The sequence below is a fragment of the Mya arenaria genome, chromosome 16 (assembly GCF_026914265.1).
Source record: "Mya arenaria isolate MELC-2E11 chromosome 16, ASM2691426v1".
NCBI classification, from domain to species: Eukaryota; Metazoa; Mollusca; class Bivalvia; order Myida; family Myidae; genus Mya; species Mya arenaria.
This window is the reverse complement of record NC_069137.1, coordinates 25,348,386-25,370,717: the sequence shown is the minus strand read 5'-3', so window position 1 is coordinate 25,370,717 and position 22,332 is coordinate 25,348,386. Positions and strand designations below refer to the sequence as shown.

The following is a 22,332-nucleotide window of genomic DNA, read 5'->3' as shown; positions in this document are numbered from 1 at the left end:
ATGCCGCCGTTTTAAAACACTTCATCAATGCTTCCTTTTTAATACATTCCATCAATGCTTACCACTCAATACACGCTGTCAATGCTTCCCCATTCAAAACACTAGGTCAATGCTTCCCTTTCAAAACACTCCATCAATGCTTCCACCTTTAATACACGCCGCCAATGCTCACTTTACAATCTACTCGGTCAATGCTTCCATTCAATACACTGCATCAATACGTCCCTTTCAATACACTACGTCAATGCTTACCTTTCAATATACTCCGTCAATGTTTACCTTCCAATATACTCCGTCAATGCTAACCTTTCAATACTCTCTGTCAATACTTACCTTTCAATACACTCCGTCAATGATGACCTTTCAATACACTCCGTCAATGCTTACCTTTCAATATACTCCGTCAATGTTTACCTTTTAATATAATCCGTCAATGCTTACCTTTCAATGTACTTCGTCAATGTTTATCTTTCAATATACTCCGTCAATGCTTAACTTTCAATATACTCCGTCAATGATGACCTTTCAATATACTCCGTCAATGCTTACCTTTCAATACACTCCGTCAATGCTTACCTTTCAAAACACGCCGTCAATGTTTACCTTTCAATACACTCCGTATATGCTTTAGTTTTCAATATACTCCGTCAATGTTTTCATTTCTATACACTCCGTCAATGCTTACCTTTCAATATACTCCGTCAATGTTAACCTTTCAATACACTCCGTCAATGTTTACCTTTCAATACACTCCGTCAATGTTTACCTTTTAATATAATCCGTCAATGCTTACCTTTCAATGTACTTTGTCAATGTTTATCTTTCAATATACTCCGTCAATGCTTAACTTTCAATATACTCCGTCAATGATGACCTTTCAATATACTCCGTCAATGCTTACCTTTCAATACACTCCGTCAATGCTTACCTTTCAAAACACGCCGTCAATGTTTACCTTTCAATACACTCCGTATATGCTTTAGTTTTCAATATACTCCGTCAATGTTTTCATTTCTATACACTCCGTCAATGCTTACCTTTCAATATACTCCGTCAATGTTTACCTTTCAATACACTACGTCAATGTTTACCTTTCAATACACTCCGTCAATGTTAACCTTTCAAAACTCTCCGTGAATGGTTGCCTTTCAATACACTCCATCAATATTTACCATTTAATACACTCCGTCAATGCTTACCTTTCAATACACTCCGTCAATGCTTACCTTCATATATACTCCGTCAATGCTTATCTTCCAATACTCTCCGTCAATGCTTCCATTTAATAACTCTCCGTCAATGCTTACATTTCAATACACTCCGTCAATACTTACCTTTCAATACACTCCGTCAATGATTACCTTTCAATACTCTCCGTCAATGTTTACCTTTCAATACACTCCGTCAATGCTAAATTTTTAATACTATTCGTCAATGCTAACCTTTTAATACTCTCCGTCAATGCTTACCTTTCAATACACTCCGTCAATGCTTACCTTTCAAAACTCTCCGTCAATGCTTACCTTTCAATACTCTCCGTCAATACTTACCTTTCAAAACTCTCCGTCAATGCTTCCTAATCAATGTCAATACCATTTTGAAAAACATCTCCAACACGAGGTTTGCGAATTATTCACGTTGCTATATCAGTTCATATAATGCATGCTTTAGAGTGAAAACATATATTCAAAAACGTATGAAAAATTAGTTGTCTGTAGCTTGCATAACAAACTCAACCCCAAATGACAACAAGAACATTTTGTTACTACTCATAACGAAAACTATAAACAAATTTTACTCAACATTTTCGGCTCAGTAAGGCTCGATATTATGCCACATCGCAACAATCGTATGTTATTTTCAACGCTTTTTATAACACTTTAATTAACGTTGTCTAACCTCAATCATAAATGAATTATTTTCATAAAAAAAGAGTATACTTACCTCCACTTTTTGACCGTGTATATCCTACATGTAGTGTATAATTAGACCCGGCTCCCACACTGAAGTCAGCGTATACGGCATAACCGGTGCTACCACTGCCACGTGTGATGTCAATTCTTAAATCATTTGATGTCCGGGATGTCATCTCATTCATCAGTTTGAGGCCTGCGGAATATAATTATTGGCATTAGATTAATTTGTTGCCATTTTGCCTGCGTATCATTTACTATTGTCTTACTTTACGTTGTGGGATTGTTCTTATTTTATATAAACTAAGTGTTAATTTCACTGTTTGAAAATTCGGCCCGCTTCAAACGTCAACGCGACGTCATTTCCTAAATCACATACATTTTATCACGCTTTACCAAAATCAGTCATTTTGATTTTGTTTAGGCATATAATAAACATAAATAAAGTTTGCCTCAGTGCAAGATTGCAATACATTTCACCACGTACACACCAAAAGTAAGTATTTCACAAATGGCTAAGCCACACGTGTACAAAAGCGTTTGGTGCTCACATGGTGCATTATACTATGATCTTACACTGAAACAAACAAGTATCCTATATTTATTCAAGGCGGGAAAAAAACACATTCCAATTAAATTTCATGAACAGATCTCAATTAAACCATAATACCGTGTATCGATACATTTTGATCTCGCCACTCGTGAAATAAAGCTTTTGATCACTTTGTGGAATATAGTACGCTGAAGCAAACACTTATCTTATATTTATTCAATGCGCGAGGTGAACAAAATTCATTAACATTTCATGAACGTTTCACAATTAAACCATAATACCACTTGTGTGTATATAAATTGATTACTACGCTGACATACCCAACCAGAATTCTCCCTGCAGAGATCCAAACCCATTCTCGTACGAAGAGAAGTTGCGGTAGAAATCCACTTTTCCATTCATGCGATGTTGAAACACCTACAAAGGTTGTATATGTAAAAGCACGAGGCAATTTGACTGAGTGTTATACTGTTTATAAAACCACGATCTTATCTAAAAAGTGAATACTATATTCCCTTTAAACTTTGTAAACAATAATATACACACTCACGGTCCAACCTCCCTGATCGGTGTCCATATCACAGAACACACTCGCATTTTGGTTTGTTTTCCATGTTGTGATATGATAGACGCCAGAGGGCACTCTGCCAAGGTTCTGTCTTATTTCCGAACAGTCGGCAAAGGCTGAAACATATCTTTGATATATATCCTACAGAAACACGCATTAAACAAAACAATAGTATATTTATGATTGAAACAGCTCATTACCAATAGAGATTAATATAACACCTGCAACACTTTAAGTTTATGAATCATTATGACATTCAAAATGCACCGAAAGACGAGAGAATAAATACATGTAACAATACTGTGAAAAAGGCATAACTTGTTACAGCCAAACATTTTTGTCGAAAAATAGCTTTGAGCTATGAGTTTGCTATCGAATTACCGACTTTAAATAAAGATTCTTGCATTTTGTGCCTTTTATTTTGTATCGTGTAGCCGTAGCACAGCATGTCATGTCAAATGTAACACAGCATGTAACACCTAAACCTTTCAAAAAAAAAATCTGTAAAAACTGAAAACCAGGAAACCTATTGAAAGAAAAAATAACTGTTCAGTGTAGATACTGTTTTACTTTACAACAGTAACTAATTAACCACATAAACAATAACTAGTTAATTATGTGGTTAACTAGTAACGTAACAAGTTAACCAGTTATCACTTATCTATACATATATATTGCGTAATATTTGGAATACCCGTACTGTACCATACTCCTTCTTCCGCCTCTGCGCGGGAAGTATAGCATACATGACATGTAGGCTATAGATCGAAGATTCTTGCTGTCTGCGCTCGCTCGTGCATTTACATACGAAAGGGCGTTTTATATGGACACGGAAGAGCGAGAGGTCAAAGGGGACCTTTAATGTTAAACTTTTTATGTACCTACTAGTATTATAATCAAAGACCCTACAGATATGCTTAACCAAATTTAACAAATATGTTTTCTCTTCATTATGAAATTGTTTAGAAAGCCGCCCCCTGAAATGAGTGTGTTTTCTCATCAAATTAAAAAAAAATCGAAAAAGCCAACGGGGGGGGGGCTTTGTCACCATACTCCTGACTAAGTGGCAACCGCGTCTTGGAACCCCTATTTGCCGAAAATCGCACCCCCACATTTTCACATCCTGCGAACGGCCATGCATTACGTTAAGGATAGCATACATCATTGTTTTATGCAACAAACTATGAAACTGAAACATCAAAGGCCCGCTCATTAATCTTCAATTATAATGTGCAAATAATAGCCAGGTGTGTCGGTAGTTGTCGACCAGGTGAGGCAATTATTGACTGGTTCGTTTGTTTGAAAACAAAACTTCATTTATATATATTTCCTCTTGTTTTTGTGAAATAATTTTAGAATACCTTTACAGATGGAATCACACCCATCAACTGAAGATGGTGGTTAATTTCCCCAAAGACTTCGTCTAATGTCTGCGATGACTAAAGTGTGACTTTGTATCAACTAACTGGTAAGTGATTATTATAACTAGTTACGTAACTAGTTAATCACTTAACTAACTAATTAATTATGTGGTTAACAAGTTACGTAACTAGTTAACCACTTAATATTAAGCTGGTAAAATAATACAGGAATGGCAGTTGTAGGCACTAACATGCATTTATTTCCCGTTATGATCTTTTATTTATTAAAAAAGATTAACTAGTTACGTAACTAGTTAACTACATAACTAAGTAGTTAATTAAGGAGTTAGCTAGTTACGTAACTAGTTAACCACTTAATTAACAAGTTAGTTATATGGTTATATGGTTATATGGTTATCTGGTGGCAGAAGTATGCCACCATAAGCAACAACCCCATATTACCAGATACGGCCAGATATCACAAGCACGCCCTATATCACAAGAAACGCCACCACATCACATGCACAGCCGATATCCGAGCAAAACCAATAACAATGAACGCTCCACCGTTATCACCAACAACACCCTTATATCACAGGTAGAAACCCATACCACAAGCACGCCATTCATCACAAGAACGCACTATGCCATCAGCAATGCCCTTACATTATGAAAACAAGCCAAATATTACTAGGTCGACCCATATCACAAGAACGCCCGATATCGCGAGCATCCAACAGCGCCCTCATATCACAAACACACTCAATACCATTAGCACGCCCTACAACGCCAACAGCGCCCTTATATCACAAACATGCCCTATACCATAAGCACTCCCTACAACGCCAACAGCGCCCTTATATCAAAAGCACACGAAATATCACAAGCACACATTCACATCACAAGCACTACCAATACCACATGCACGCCAAATATCACAAGCACGGCCTCAGGTCACGCCCAATTCCACAAGCACGCCAAATACCACAATAAAACACAATATCACAAACAAGCCCAATATCAAAACAAACAAGCACGCCCAAAATCAAAACAAACACGCCCAATTCCCACAAAAAAGGAACGCACAATATCACAAGCAAACCTTCACATCACAAGCACGGTGAATACCACAAGCTCGCCCAATATCACAGATAAGAACATTATCACAAGCAAGCTCAATACCACATGAACGCCTAATATCACAAGCAACCTCATTATTACAAGCACGCCCAATATCACCACAAGCACGTCCAATTCCACAAGCACGCCCAATATTATTTGCACGCCTAATATCACAGGCACCCCTAAAAACTAAAAGTACGCACAATATCACAAGCACACTCAATAAACAAGCACGTCCAGTATCAGAAGCACACACAATACACAAGCACGCCTAATAACAAAAGCCCGCACAATATCACAAGCACACTCAATACCCAAGCACGCCCATTATCACAAGCACGCCCTTAATTGCCAACAGCTCCTTCATATCACAAGCTCACCGAAGTCCACAGGCGCGCCCTATATCGCCTACAGCGCCCTGATATCACAAGCACGCCCAATTTAACAAGCTCGCCGTAAATTGCCTACATCACCCTCACATCACAAGCACGCCTAATACTAATAGCACATCCTCATATAATATATCAAATATCTCAAGCAAACTAAATACTACAAACAAAGCAACATCACAATCACATCCAGTATAACAAGCTCGCCCAATAGCAAAAGCACTCCCAAAATTACAATCACGCCAAATTTCACAAGAACGTCCAATACCACAAGCACGCATAATACCACAAGCACGCACAGTTACACAAGCATGCCTATTTACAAGAACACCTTATATCACCTACAGCCCCATCACATCACAAACACTCACAATTACACACGCACACATTTACCGCCTACAGCGCCCTTGCAACACAAACATGCCAAATTTCACAAGCACGCACAACACCCCAAGCACGCCCGATATAACAATTACGCCCTTTATCGCCTACAGCGCCCTCACATCACATGCACACCCAATTTCTCAAGCACGCTCTATATCGCATACATCGCCCTTACAACACAAGCATGCCGAATCTCACAAGCACGCTTAATACCACAAGAACGCCAATATCACAAGTACGGCATAGATCGCCTATAGCGCCCTTTCAACACAAGCATGCCGAATATCACAAGCACGCCCAATATCACAAGCACGCCTATGTTACAAGTACGGCCTATATCGCCTACAGCGCCTTCATATAATAAGAATGCCCAATACCACAAGCACGCTCTATATCGCATACATCGCCCTTACAACACAAACATGCCGAATTTCACAAGCACGCTTAATACCACAAGCACGCCAATATCACAAGTACGGCATAGATCGCCTAGAGCGCCCTAACATCACATGCACGCCCAAACCTGTGGATCCTAGTATATGCATTGATATCTGAACTGAATAAATAACAGGCTAACTTTTGAGTGCCACCTTGTTGGTATATTTTGTTTTGTTCACGCAATATAGAGTGGAACATCGGATGTTAATGCTGATAGGAGTAAAACGATTGATAAGGGTGATAGAAAAGTAGCATTAAGTGGATACAATGAATTTGAAAACAATCAAAGGACCTATACCACGGAAAATGAGGCTAGCATTATTGTGTAAGATGAATCATCGTTTGAATAATATCAAACTCAATACTAACCTCCGACTTCTATTTCTTCTCCGGAACAACTTGCTCTGCCGAAAGGGAACGGGTTGTTGCACACCCGTTCACGGAAATAATTTCCGCTCTGACACCTGTCACAACTTTTCCACGTTCCCCAGTCACTCCATTGTCCGTCCACTATATCAAAGAGAGACAGGTTTAGGATTCTATTCTCGTCCTGATGTAATGCACTGATATATTAAACTCCTCCAGAAAAGATGTAAGTGAGCTCGCCGAAGGAATATGATATGCCGATTTCTGACATATCAAATCTATATTGTTAAAGATAGAATATCTGCATCCTTTGTTTTTAAAATAATCGACGATTTATAATGTTTCAATTATCGTAAACATAAAATTAAGAAATATGACACACTTCGGATGGAAATTTTAAGGACTGGTCAGACAATCTGACTTGCCACATGACTAGTAATTGTGTATTATATTTCTGACATCATGCCAAACATTTAAGATAACTAGAAACATATTCTGAAAGCGATATTGGTGTTGTTTGATTAACAATATTGACTGAAATGTATAGTCAATGTTTGCATTAGATTCGTGTTTTATGCTAGTGTATGAACACAGGAGGGCACTTACGTATAACGATAGTAACGCGTCAGACCGTGTTTACTAAGATTCAGCTTATTTTTAAAGCCGATACTTTTTTTAAAGGTTGATGTTATTGCATAAACTCGTTGGATAGACATCAACTGTGATGTGATATCCATTGAGCGACGTCACATTAAAAATAATTTTATTTATGACATTCAAATAAACAAAAATACTGTTCTGATGTTACTTAAAAAATGGTGCACATAATTAAGTTTTTAGTTCAAAATTGATATTCACAATTGGTTGAGGTATTCAGTGTACACAAATAGAAAATCGCCAAACTAACGACATGGGCTTATCCCCAGCACCTGGTTCATGAGTTTTTGGAATGACTAAATAGCGGAAAAAGTGGTCATTAAATATCGGATATAACAATTTAAATATTTACCAGGATTATTTTCCATTGTGGATACCTGGCTCTGTAGACTATTGACATCCGATCTAATCGATTCACTGAACGCCTTGTTACTTTGCAAACTTCCCTCAGTTGAGCTCATTCGTGAGATTAGGGATACTATTCGCAAGTTCACTTCACTTTGCACGGTTTCTAAATTCTTGTTGAGGGTCTTCTCTAGATTAAATGTTGTGTTCTTCATGTCAACCTTGAATGCATCTATTGCTTTGTCAAGTGATTCTTGTGCGTCACTAAAATTACCTTTTAGCTGATCCCGCACATCACTGATGAAATTTCCTAAATCATCTGACTGTCTTTCAAACTTATATTCCTGTGCTTGGGTCTGATTTAACAATCGTTCTTCAAAACTGGTTTGTGCATTTTGAAACTCGTCATCTATTTCCTTTATATGGTTTTTAATTTCAGTTTTCAAAGTCATTAAAGCCACCTTTTCTCGCTTCATCGCTGTACTTATTGCACGATATTGAGACTTCACCATTTTCGTCACGGTGTTAGAAATTGTTGACTCTATACTCTTCGTAATGCCACCCAGTTTTGGTTTGTAGTCATTCGGTGTATCTGAATTACGTTTCAAACCTTCTGCTAACTGTGTCTGTAAGTCTGTCAGCGTGTTCTTAAATTGTGTTTCCATATTGTCCATTCTTTTATCAAGCGCGTTTACGTCGTTAACGGACTTCATAAATTCGGTCTCTAAATTATCAAACTTTTTATCTAGCGTTAACACTTTGGACAATGTTTGCATCAACAGTTCATTGGCATTTGCTCCCTTGTAAAATACCACTGCGTAAATAGTTAGCAGCACAAATAGCATATTAGCCTTGCTCAGAATCATGATGAACCCTTCTGGTAAAATGTGAACTGAAAACCCAAAACAGGCAAACTATAGAAAAGTAACCTTCAATAGTTTATGAAAGACATATTTTAGGTGCCCTTTGCCAAAAACTGATGACTTAAAATGTACATTCAACTGGATTAAAACCGGATAAATGTGTATATAGACTTTCCATGCAATTACGAGGACGAATAAAATACATGAACCATGGAAATGGTAATCAAGCAAAGAAATACAACAAAACTTTGCGGTTCTATATTTATATATAATGAGAAGTTAAGCATGCTTGAAGCAATCTTGATTATGCGTGCCAACTTTAGTGCTCTCTTAATGTTTCGTAAGTGTGCAGCTGTGGGAAACTTGAATCACATGAGGGCTGGTTGACTGATGTTTCCTGATAAACACATACGTATACTTGAAATATGTAATCACTTGTCTGACATCTGTGAAACTGGTATATCCCTAGGTAACATTATGATACTGTTTGCACTAGATGGAAGTCTATTTTGCATTTTTTAGGAGCTTGGTATTCTTCACCAGGAACATAAGAATTTATTGTGTTATCGTTTGTTGTGTAAAGACACCGTCGTATTTTGTTTGTTTGCGGTTACCATCTTGTTTCTTGTAACAGTTTGCTTTGTTTGCAGTTACCATCTTGTTTGTTGTAATAGTGTGCTTAGTTTGCACACACCAGAGGCCATCTTTTTTGTTGATATAGTTTGTTTTGTTTGAAGTTACCATCTTGTTTGTTGTAATATTTTGTTTTGTTTGCAGTTACTATATTGTCTAATGTAATAGTTTGTTTTGTTTGCAGTTACCATATTGTTTGTTGTAATAGTTTGTTTTGTTTGCAGTTACCATTTTGTTTGTTGTAATAATTTGTTTTGTGTGCAGTTACCATTTTGTTTGTTGTATTAGTTTGTTTATTTGCAAACACCAGAGGCAATCTTGTTTGTTGTTATATTTTGTTTTGTTTGCAGTTACCATTTTGTTTGTTGTAATAGTTTGATTTGTTTTCAGTCAACAGAGGCAATCTTGTTTGTTGTAGTAGTTTGTTTTGTTTGCAGCTACCACATTGTGTGTTGCAATAGTTTATTTTGTTTGCAGTTTCTATATTGTTTGTTGTAATAGTTTATTTTGTTTGCAAACACCAGAGGCAATCTTGTTTTGTTGTTAAAGTTTATTTTGTTTGCATTACCATATTGTTTGTTGTAATAGCTTGTTTTGTTTGCAGTTACCATATTGTTTGTTGTAACAGGTTGTTTTGTTTGTAGTTAATATATTGTTTGTTGTAATTATTTGTTTTGTTTGCAAACACCAGAGGCAATCTTGTTTGATGAAATAGTTTGTTTTGTTTGCAAATACCTTATTGTTTGTTGTAATAGTCTGTTTCGTTTGCAGTGACCATATTGTGTGTACTAATAGTTTGTTTTGTTTGCAAAAACCAGTGGCAATCGTGTTTGTTGTAATGGTTTGTTTTGTTTGCAGTTACCATTTTATTTGTTGTAATAGTTTGTTTTGTTTGCAAACACCGTCTTGTTTGTTGTAATAGTTTGTTTTGTTTGCAGTTACCAAATCGTTTGCTTTAATAGTTCGTTTTGTTTGCAAACACCAGAGGCCATCTTGTTTGTTGTTATAGTTTGTTTTGTTTGCAGTTACCATCTTGTTTGTTGTAATTGTTTGCTTTTTTTCAGTTACCATTTTGTTTGTTGTTATAATTTGTTTAGTTTGCAGTTACCATCTTGTTTGTTGTAATAGCTTTTTTGTTTGTAAACACCAGAGGCCATCTTGTTTGTTGTAATAATTTGTTTTGTTTACAGTTACCATATTTTTTGTTGCAATAGTTTGCTTTGTTTTCAGTTACCATTATGTTTGTTGTTATAGTTTTTTTTTGGTTTGCAGTTACCATCTCGTTTGTTTTAATAGTTTGTTTTGTTTGCAAACTACAGAGGCAATTTGTTTATTGTTCCATAGTGTTTTTGTCTTCAGTTGTGATAAAATGGGTTTACACTCATATTTTAACAGTTGCCTCATGCAATCTGGCTTAAGTGTTTGTAGTTGTGATAAAAAGGTTATCATTTTAATATTTAAAAGGCTTGAATTATTTCATACTGTCTTGTATCATATTTTGTAGTCGTGTTAAAAAGGTCAACAGTCGTCTCTGCCATTATCGTCTGTTGTATTGAGAAAAAGGTTGTGCCATTCAGTATTGTAAGCAGTTGTTACAAAAGGGGTAACTGTCGCATACATTTTTTTTTCATACGGCCTGACATTATGGGCTGCAGTCGTAAGAACAAGATTATCAGTCACATGTTCTACTTATCATTCTCTCCTGGCGAAATCTGTCTCCCCTTGTGTCAGTGTATGTTTCAAATTTCATTTTGTTTACTCTTAAACTTTTTAAATGTTATCTAAACATTGCTTGTGTTGTCCTAGTTTACTCTTTTTACTATTTAATCGAGTTATTTCTGTGCGGTCATTTGTTTGAGTCAGTGTAACAGAAACCGTCATTGTGGGCTGTCGATAGAAATCATTTAGTAGTGACTGATTTAAACATATTTTATTGCCTTTTTCTTTCAACATAATTGGTATTTACAACAATAATATAGAGTATAAAAAAAGCAAATGGGCTGGACACAAGTTCTAACAACATTAGAAACGTCTTCCCCATGAGCACATAAAATTGATAAGTATTTGGCGATAAATATAAATAAGATAAGAAAAAGATAAGGAAATGGATAAGTGAAGGAAATGTTAGTAAAAGACAGGAAGAAAAAAGAAAAGAAGAAGCATTCTGACTCACTGCTACACAGGTGATATGTGGTAAACTGTTCAATAACAACCTGGTTCAGTTATATTTAAAGAAGGGGCTAATCCGTAAACCTAGTACTATCTACCCAATAAGTATTTATCAAACTAGAATACGTTTCTTTCAAGTCTCTTGACAATTGAATGAAACAAATATTTAGAAATAACTGTGAAATAACGAAAAGTTGATCAACAATACGCACAACCCTTCGCTTAAAGGTGAGGATAAAATCTAAGATAATAGCAATTGGTGACCAAGTGTTTGACCTAGTTACCCCATTTCTTTTTGCGTAGTACAATCCGATGGATGCTCGCCATTGATCTTGTTCAATACCCATGGTTTACATGGTAATATTCAGAATATTTAAATATGTATAGAATAGCGATGCATCCAGCGAAGTGACCACATATAACTGCATATCCAGACTAATATATATATTGGACACACTATGGAAAACAATGAGTCAGACATAGGGGAAGAAAGAGTAAAGATAAATAAATCAATAAAGGAATGAATAGGTAGAAAACTAGTCATTCTCATAAATCTACTGAGTGTAAGGGAAAGTATTGCATTATCATAGAGCAATGATTATTTAAAGACAACGGTAATTTGATGAATGCATAATTAGTTCGTCTAAATAATTATTAAGATAAAATGGTGAGCTATTTTCGAACAAAACATTTAGCATAATGACACTTATCAAGTAGCTAACATATGTAATCAATATGAATTATATAATACGTGCTATTTCATAGAAAAGGAAATATCATGCTAATACCAACTTAAATGGTTAAAGATCATTAGCATATGTGGGTTTGTCTAGACCTTTGGAAAATGTTGGATATTTACACAATAAACAATCTGTTTACACCCTGGGTTTACCCCAACTGTTTAGATTTATGAAATTGAAGTTAAATTATCGTGCAAATCGCTTTTTACACGTTTTGTTAGGTAGTTGGTGTTTTTTACAAATATAATGATAAAATATATCAGTTGTATAGCTGGACTAAAATGGAATGTGCATATCAATCCTAACTCCAGCTTAATACAGACATAGATATACATGTATATATGTATTATATATGAAAAATAATAAACAACTGTACAATGTGTATGTACATTGATAGTGAAACAGTGTCGGATTATTTACATAATTGTTTTCAACAAGAATGATACTAATAATGATATAAAATAGTATTTACAGTGTGGTGTGTTATCATTTTACCAAAGAAGAGTTTAAAGTTCTGTGCTAAATTGCTAATAAACTCTTTCTTGGATAACATTTAAGGACGGATATATAAATATATATATACATATATAACAAACTGGACTATATATCATAAGGTAACTTTTCATTATTATTATTTTTGGCAAATATGCGAGTAAACTATCATCAAGTTAACACAATATATGCTTTAATACGCAGATAACTATGGCATGATAATATGGGTTCATCATATCATCTAATTACTTATTTGATACTTATATTAACGAGTGTATAAACTTAAATGATACAACACAAGCATTGGTGTGTCTACGCAAGAGTCACTCCACACTAGCTACAGATCCTGATCCACGAGCGGCATCAGCATAGGTTGTCTGCCATGGCTTGTCTACATTAGCCGCCAGGTTTTCACTCGGGAAGAAATGTTCGACGCTGTACTTGTCTTTGACAAGGATCTTGGGACCATCAACAGTTCTCTTGTAGAATATTCTACCATCATTGGTCCAGAAGGAGTTGACCTTTTTGCTTTTTCTGGCAACATTCAAAACTGATATGATGGACTGTCTATATTGAGTGAGGTCCTCAGTGATGAACACATTGTAATTTTCAGCTTTATGGTGCTTAAGATTAGATTTTTGTGTGTAGACCCTGCTTTTTGTTTTCCAAGAACTGAATTTGCATAAAAGAGTTACAAAATCTTTCTGTCTTTTGCCAGATGGATGGACTCTTTCAATGGGTTCGGCGAATTCACATGCTCACCAGCTACGTTATCCGAGGGACTTGTTGTTTCTGTAATTGGTCTTTTGTTCCGAGTATCAGGTGTTTTTGAAGCCATTTTCGGTCACTGACAAAACAGTCATACAAGGCGCCAATTTAGAAGAATATTTTCAACGTAAAGTTTATGGACTTATTTGCAGATAATTGTACTGAGAATAGTCTATTGGCTACAGATGTTCGTTATGTACGTATACCTATACCATTTTATCATATTCGTGCCATATCAAGGAAGCAGCAACACTTTTCCCGTCCACTCAAAAAATACGCTCAAGCCGCCATTTTTAATCGATTACTTGGCATTATTCTATGTCGCACATATCAAGGATGACTTATTCAGATGCCGCTGCCTGAACATCAATACACGTAGCAATTCAAATGGGCATAAACAATTAAAAGATAATACTTAAAACAAACATATCCAGAACCACCATTGTTAACAATCGTGTTATCTGGCATAGGCGTTTACGGCGGCGATTAAACAATGACAACAAAAACAAACTTCATACAAAACGATATTAATTTTCGAAGATTGCATAGTTCTTGTTACATAAATGACATCACGAGTCCAACGATACCATTGACCAAATTGCTGTAATTGAAGTTTAAACTTCCTTCGAGATTATACTAGAACATCTTGACCTCATTGCTTTTATGGTAGTTGTAGTTCCTTCGAGCGCATATTAGGACATGTTGACTTCATTGCTTTAATTGTAGTCTTAGTCCCTTCGAGCCAATATAAGGACATCTTGACTTCATTGCTTTTAAGGTAGTTTTAGTTCATTCGAGCTTATATAATGACATCTTGACTTCATTGCTATTAAGGTAGTTTTAGTTCATTCGAACTTATATAAGAACATCTAGACTTCATTGCTTTTAAGGTAGTTTTCGTTCATAAGAGCTTATATAAGAACATCTTGACTAAATTGCTTTAATGGTAGTTTTAGTGCCTTTGAGCTTATTTAAGGATAACTTGACGTCATTAGTTTTGATAGTGAATGTTACTACGAGCTCATTTAAGGAAATCTTGACCTACGATTGGGAAATTAGCAAATATCAGTTCATGATTTCTTATTTTGAACGATATGAAAAAAAATAAGTATCAGCCGGACACACAATTGTTCACGATTATCGTATAGCCGAACGTCAATGTGGTTAATAATAAAACTGACTATTTCACCAAATTGAATGCGAAATTTCAATTAGAATAATTTTGCATATTAGGCATGTAATTTAATCAAGATAAATGATTTGTATTAGTATTCTGACAAAGAGATGTGACCACTCTGTTACACGTTATATTACAACGTATGTATACTATGCAATAATGAGTTATAACACACTTGGATAGAACAGGAACTAGCTTAGAAGTCAAAAGTAGACAAAGAGTCTGAGAATATTATGGCCTCACAGACATGAAACTCGAGACTCATAACGCAACAAAACAACATTGACATTGGCTACAAATGCATGCAATTATCTTAGTTAAAATGATTGGGATGCCGCCTTGGAACGGTCAGCGGCACAGGACTGTACTGGGGATTTAAACACCTTTATAGGTTTAGCTCATAAACTAATTTTTCAAACTAGTCATATTTATTAGAGAAGGATGAGACCTTCTTGCTATCTTTATAATAGTGCATGTCAGGGCGGTTTCAGGATTTTACCTTTAAGAGGGCGCACTCTGCTAGCAGGACTTGAAAAGAACGCCTCCTTCCTGATTAATACGAACAGGACATAGTTGTAGTGAGTGCAATAAGGTTAAATAGGGCCTGAGGTAGTTTTTAATGAAACAGTTCTTCATTTTAATCTAAAATAGATCTTTCAAGTGCATTATTTTCGTATACACTACATTTGAACAGTTTTAGAGAGGGCGCGCACCGGGTACATTCCTGTCCAAATTCGCTAGTGCATGTTCAATTAAATATGCCGGTCCGAAACTTCCTCCTACACACCAGCTCCAGAATTACGCTAAGTAAATTACTTAAAATCAATTCGTAATGGGATTCATTGAACTTTTAAGATTAATAAATCGTAGATTAATCTAAAACAGGATGTATAAAAATAGTAATACTTACTTTTACACACAATCAATTCCTATTCCTGACAAATAAGTTTTGACTTAACATAACGAGCTCCAACACTCACAATAATATTCACTCAGAGGGGTAAGTACAATTCTCTAATGCTATGAAGACTGCTCAGCGATACAGAAATATATTCTAAATATATCTGAAGGCTGTGCAAAAAATAAACTCGGTCAAAACAACAAGCTGCAACGAATGAATTACACCTAGTCAAAGGAACCAGTCTGGAAGCGCTGGAATCGTCTGATTTATGGGATGATGCACATGCAGAAAACGTTTGAACATTATTACTACGGCGTAAATATATAAGTTATTGTTCTGATTATTATTTCTCAAATATCAAATCGATAATTGCTCTGTTTATATACTAGGATATATGTTTTTCAAACGCTATGCTCAATGGATAATTTTCTTTGGCAAGTTTTTCTGACGATGTGCCTTTAAGTGAACTTAAACCGTCTTGTTGTTCGCGTGAGAACTGGTTTTAAGACGCATGGAAGACGCGTGCTTAGTTTGTGTCGACTTTGAATCCAAAATATTTAAATTTTTTTATGATGCAAAATGTTGTATGTTGTATGGTTTATTTTTGAATTTGTAATTGTTTTTAGGAGTTCAAAGCAACACAAAAAATACAGGCTCTGACAAACTTTGTAGTGGATTTAGTGTTTTGTTGATTTTTTAGTCTTGAGAATGAAGTACGTAAATTTGAAATGTGTTTATCTATGTAAAAAAGAAATGACGTGCTTGTAACAAGAACCAGGTGTTTGTTGTACTTTGGTAATAGTAGTTTTATTATTAATGTTACAATTCAACGAACAAGGTTCATGTCCAATACTGACATATTTTCCGCTCTAATAGCAAACATAACGTCAATGGGATATATACAGTCATTGTGTCATGCGACTAGAAATAAAACAGCGGCATCTGCCGTGTGATGTGTTGTTAAAGCCATTTATTTAAGGTATTCATGACGACAATTTTAAGACCCATTTCTGTTTGTCGCGGTTTTATCGAAAGACCCATTTCCGGTTCTCACAGTTTTATCGAAAGACACATAGCAAGTGCCGAGGTTTTTAAATAAGGTCTTTCTCTGGTTGTCGCGGTTTTGATATAAGTCCCATTTGTGGTTGTCGAGTTTAAATTTAAGACCCATTGTCTTTTTTAACACAATATATATGCAAAAATCTACAGAAACCCGTTTTTGGGGTTCTTACGGTTTCAATATAAGACCCATTTCGTGTTGTCATGGTTTAAACGTAAGACTCATTTTTGTTTCTCTTGGTGTTGATAGAACTATAATTTCTAGTTCTCGAGGTATTAATATAAGCCATTTTTAAAATTTTCGGAAAGGTAGGAAAATTTGTTTCCGATCAAAGAAATATAAGTCAATATGTCAAATGTTTTGCGGAACTTATCATATTATCAGACCTGAAAGAAAACTTAGGAAGCAGGTCGGATTGTTTAATCCTCCTGTTAATGCTTAATATTCTTAAATACCGACTATCCACAAACTATTGGATACTCTCCAAAGCGACCAAAACTACATGCTTGCTTTCTATTTAAAAAAAAAATCCTATGTGCAGTATATATATATATGTCTTTTTTATTGACGCTTTGCCCATCATTAAGCATAAATTTGTATTATATTTTGTATCGCCAGTGGATGATTTTTTTTAAATTTTATCATACACTCATTAAATAAGATGAATGGATTGGTGATGAGATCAAAGACTTTTGCAGATAAGGTTTACGTAATGGAATATGCTAAAGTCATGAACTTCTGCAGACTTGTGCCAGTAATGGATTTATGTTTTGAATGATTATATTGCCATTGAACTTTGTACCTTTCGAGCTAAACTTGAGTCTCGTTTCTTCTCCGAAAGAGTATTTGAAAATGATCGATAATAATTGTGCTTTAGATCAGGAGCATCACGCAAGTATCTTTTATTAAATATTTAACGACATGTTTTGAGAAGTAAATGCTTATAATATTAGTGTTCTGAAAAGGACATGACTTATTGGAATTCATCTCAACCGCGGCTCTTCCATTAACCTTTGCCTTTATCATAACTGTTCTGTCATTTTTATCATTGTTATCATACCCTTTGTTTTGCATCTAGATTGGTACAATTAAGCTACAAGCCAAAGCCAATTATTCCAACTATATTTGTGGTTGTTGAAAGATAAAAAGGCAAAATGTAAAACGCACACCTCCATACCTATGAAAACCGCGTGAGTAGAGCTGTTTTAAGCCTTAATAATAAGCCAAAGATGTGCACAAGCAAAATAGATCTGAAACATTGTCGACAATATTTCATTTTTTTACCCCATTTTAAAGATATCGGCATACCAAGCGAACAATTTTATAACTAGTATTTTCATTACATGCCTATCAAATTCCTTGTCCATATCCAACAGCGAAATTACAGTATTGAAAAATCCGTATCATGATACTATCGTTTTATGATTCCGTATCATGAGAGTGCCGTGTGTAGTCTCGAAACAACTTTCGCGTTGCTAAAAATAGCGTGACAAAAAACAACTGGTAAAACCTTTCAATTTTTGAATACATTAAATCATATTACTATACTTACGCCCCAGAAGCATGTAAATATTCAGGAACGAAGAACGAAGCAGAGAACACTTCCAATCTTTCTAGAAAGCTACTTTAGTGAACTTTGTTTGCCATTTCGTATATTGTTGCATTATCATGTTTATTATTATAAATATGAGCAGCTAATACAAAGCAGAAGGCGAAATCGCGTCATCGATAGAAATAGCGATTGACTCACAAACTTCCCTCAATATTGCATATTTTGATCGTCAAAATATCCCACAAATATTGACTTTGTTAAAAATGGCCGCGTTACGTCTTCAGCAAATGACGATTAGTTTATACTCGGTTAATAAGTACCGTTTGTTGTTATTATTGTTTTTTGATGTGCCATTAATAATAATCTCGACGGATACGTTTAAACACACCGAACTCGATGTGATACGGGTCACCAGAAAAAAGTCCTATCATAATACATATATTTCTCTTGTAAATTTAATGGCTACAAACCAACCATCTTCTACCCTAAGCGGCCATCCAAACCCCTGTTCGACGCATTGTACAAGCAATGTGAAGGGCCTGTTTTATATTTCTTCCCATCCGAAGCTCACCTTATAACCGACTCGTACAACTTCGTAGTCGATGCCTTGTTTGGATTCAGTTTCAAAGGTATGCTCTGTTATAATATACTCGAACACCTTCCTATTTGATCCCTTCTGTGAATTTAGTTTTGAAGGTAAGATTTTTTTGCAATAAGAAAACATATATCTGGAAACAAATAGTTTTTTTTTTATTTCATACAATGCATATGTTTTGATACCTTTCAATTCCACCTTCTTATTCCTGTAATGTTAAAACACAATATGATGTTTGTTTGTTTAGGTGTCCAGGTCTTAGTTTACTTGTGCAAGTTCCCCAAAGGCTTATACACATTTGTCGTTATTATCATCCCTTGTAAAACGTCTGATCTAATATTACTGAGAATATGTCCGTTTTAGGGCATATTAGGTCATACTAAAATACTATGATGAATTTTAAATCAATGTCCATGTACTTCTAGCCCCTGTGAGTCCGGAATTTGAACCAGTGATTTGTAATGCAATATAGTTGCACAATACGATAAAGGGTTTAGACAGGTTGATCTGTTTGATCCTCGCTTTATTCAATACCAATGTTGAGAATCAGCTATTTTATTTTGCTCAGTACCTTGAAGCAGTGTTTTGCCTACAGTTCCTAATGTTGATTGAAAATGTTGCACAAACATGCTGTTCCTGTCTGAGTTATTTTCGTTGCAAACTTGCAGAATTATCTGTTTTGGATTGTCCGTGATATTTTGTTTGTGGCCGCATTATTGTAATTAAAAAGTGTGTTACTCTTTTTCGTGGAACAATATCCGTAAGATATTTGCAACATGTTTTGTTATTGATGAAAGGTTCAGTATCAAACATATCCAATACGAACTAGCTTCCTTTGCAAGTTATCTGCCACATTAAAATATACTCCTCAAAATTATTTAAGGACCACAAAATTAAAGGGCTATAATAAAAGTACGTAATAGCGAATAACAATGGTAAACACATGAGATCAAAAGTTGTGGTTACTTCTGAAATTTAACTGTTAACTACAGATATCATGTAGTTCATATAATAAATTGTTTTGTTTGTAATAATTAAATTGATGAAACTATAGCCCTTTAATTTTGTGGTCCTTAAATTATTTCGAGGAGTATATATTGAATGACCTAAGGTCGCTTATCACACTATCAGATTAACCCTAAGATAATAATTTCAATACATTTCACATAAAAATACAACGCATCCTCTTTTCGAAAGTTGCTATCAAGTTTAATTATTGTTGTCATTTAGCTTGCAATATCACTGAAGGGAGACCTCAGAATTTATTTTTGGTCCATGATGCTTTTCAGTCAGTTTGTATGTTACCATATGTAACTGCTTTATAACACACAAACCAATGAACTGATTCGGAATAACTCGCAAATGCATACTAACACTTGGCTATCAACAAGAGTGATGGGTTTGTTGATCTCACATTCATTGGTTTTGTTGATTAGTACTGATTCTTCCCTTGAACGAAGTGACTGATATGATAACAATTGTTTTTGTCATATGCTAACTCTTTGTGTTAAGAAAAACATTTTGATATAAGTTCCTCGTTCAAATATTTCAGAAAGAAACAAAATATATCAACACAATTCTTTTCTGAGTCTGTATCTCAACCATTGAGGGTTATTAGATTAACGAAATCTAACATAGCAGTGAACATACTTATTTAATATTTTCTTGTTTGTGCGTATTTTCTCAATTGTATGATGCCGTTTGTATTGAAACTATGAAACTATGAGCCGGTTGGTAGGACCATATCAAATTAAAACATATTGATGAGATAAGCAATGACAATCACTTATGAAAGAGCATTATGTGAAGATTGTTTGTAGCTGTGAACCTTAAATACTTTTTCAACGTGAACTCTTGTAAAGGATACAGACACTATTTAACCCCATTGAAAGGATTTACAGAACGTTGTTGTGAATAAATCAAACTAGCAAAAGTATATTTGATTATCTTGTAACGTGTGTTATAAGAGACAGTACGCAGATGCATGACGAGGCCCCTCATTGATAGTTGAAATATACTCTTTTTCCACTGAAACTTAACATCAGAGGCGCATAACTCTTCCTTTATTGTTGAGTTATACCCCTTGTTCCGCTGTAACTTAACATCAGAGGCGCATAACTCTTCCTTGATAGTTGAGATATACCGCTTTTTCAACTAATACGTAACGCCAGAGGCGCATAACTCTTCCTTGATAGTTGAGATATGCTGCTTGTTACACTTAAACTTAACGCCAGAGCGCATTACTCTTTCTTGAGAGTTGATATATATCGCTTTTTTCACTAAAACATAACGCCATAGGCACATAACGTTTCCTTTTTTTGATAAAAAATACCCATACGAACGTTGGTGTTCGTTCCGCGGCGCTCTTGTTAACTCCTGTATCTCCTTTGTATTTACCATTTAACAAGATATTGATCAAGTTGTATTGCACTTGCCTTGACTCGTAAGCTACCATTATTATTTCCTTATTATCCTTTTATTTTTCTTCAACAACATTTTGTCTGTAGCAGAACTAAAAAAAACCTCATCGAATGAATCGATTAACACTTGGAACATAGATCGGCCTTTGCTGTTAAGCTATGTACTATGCAAGGATGAAAACTATTAATTTCAAATTTATCCTGCTTCGTCATGTTTTCTTATGCAATATTTGTCCCGGCAATAACTAAACGAATGTTTGAAGCAAATGATTGAAACTTTGTCCATAGATTAATATGAATTTGGGCACCCAGCAATAACTATAACTCTAGGACTTTTTAGCGTTATCTTCATTTGTGTTGTTTTATAATGTAAACTTTGCCATGGCACTTACTCAAAACATACTTCAGGAATGTAAAAATATTTTACCCCATTCTTGAAAAATATCTCTCTTCGACTAAGCTCCCGTTTAAGCGGACACCAGTGTTCGAAGTCGGTTCTTTAAAAAATACATTTTTCGACATTCTACATTCTGTTTTTAAATTAACTTGTGTCTGAGATGCCAAGAGCTCAATCCTTAAAGTCACTATAAAAAAGTATGTTCGCCTTCTTTGATGTAACGTACCAGAGGTGGGACGGTCATGGCATCGTATTTTAGGGTGTATTTATAATCCATGACACATACGTCTTCCTTTATTATTGAGTTATACCTCTTGTTCCACTGAAACTTAACATTAGATGTGCATAATTCTTCCTTTATTATTGAGTTATAATCCTTGTTCCACTGAAACGTAGCATCAGAGGTGCATACCGCTTCCGGTATTGTGGAGTTATAGCCCTTGTCCACTGAAACTGAACATCAGAAGCG

General features: G+C 35.2%; 2 protein-coding genes across 2 annotated transcripts in view; both read right to left on the bottom strand.

The window, feature by feature from the left end:
- Positions 1-22,332, bottom strand: part of LOC128221523 (ficolin-2-like) — a 107,708-nt gene that overhangs the window by 25,495 nt on the left and 59,881 nt on the right. The window lies entirely within an intron of this gene.
- LOC128221953 (ficolin-2-like) lies at positions 1,759-15,892 on the bottom strand. The gene is made up of 5 exons (XM_052930671.1): positions 15,849-15,892; positions 7,098-7,238; positions 3,017-3,150; positions 2,787-2,883; positions 1,759-2,109 (listed from the first exon to the last, which is right to left on the bottom strand). Coding segments are annotated over exons 1-5 (561 nt in total). The 5' UTR covers positions 15,850-15,892; the 3' UTR covers positions 1,759-1,921.

What these genes read in the sequence shown, in the direction of transcription:
- LOC128221953 (XM_052930671.1), bottom strand. An exon ending in AGAAGAAATAGAAGTCGGAG is followed by an intron (nt 3,151 to 7,097) that starts GTTAGTATTGAG and finishes GATATGTTTCAG; the next exon opens with CCTTTGCCGACTGTTCGGAA. An exon ending in CCGATCAGGGAGGTTGGACC is followed by an intron (nt 2,884 to 3,016) that starts GTGAGTGTGTAT and finishes CAACCTTTGTAG; the next exon opens with GTGTTTCAACATCGCATGAA.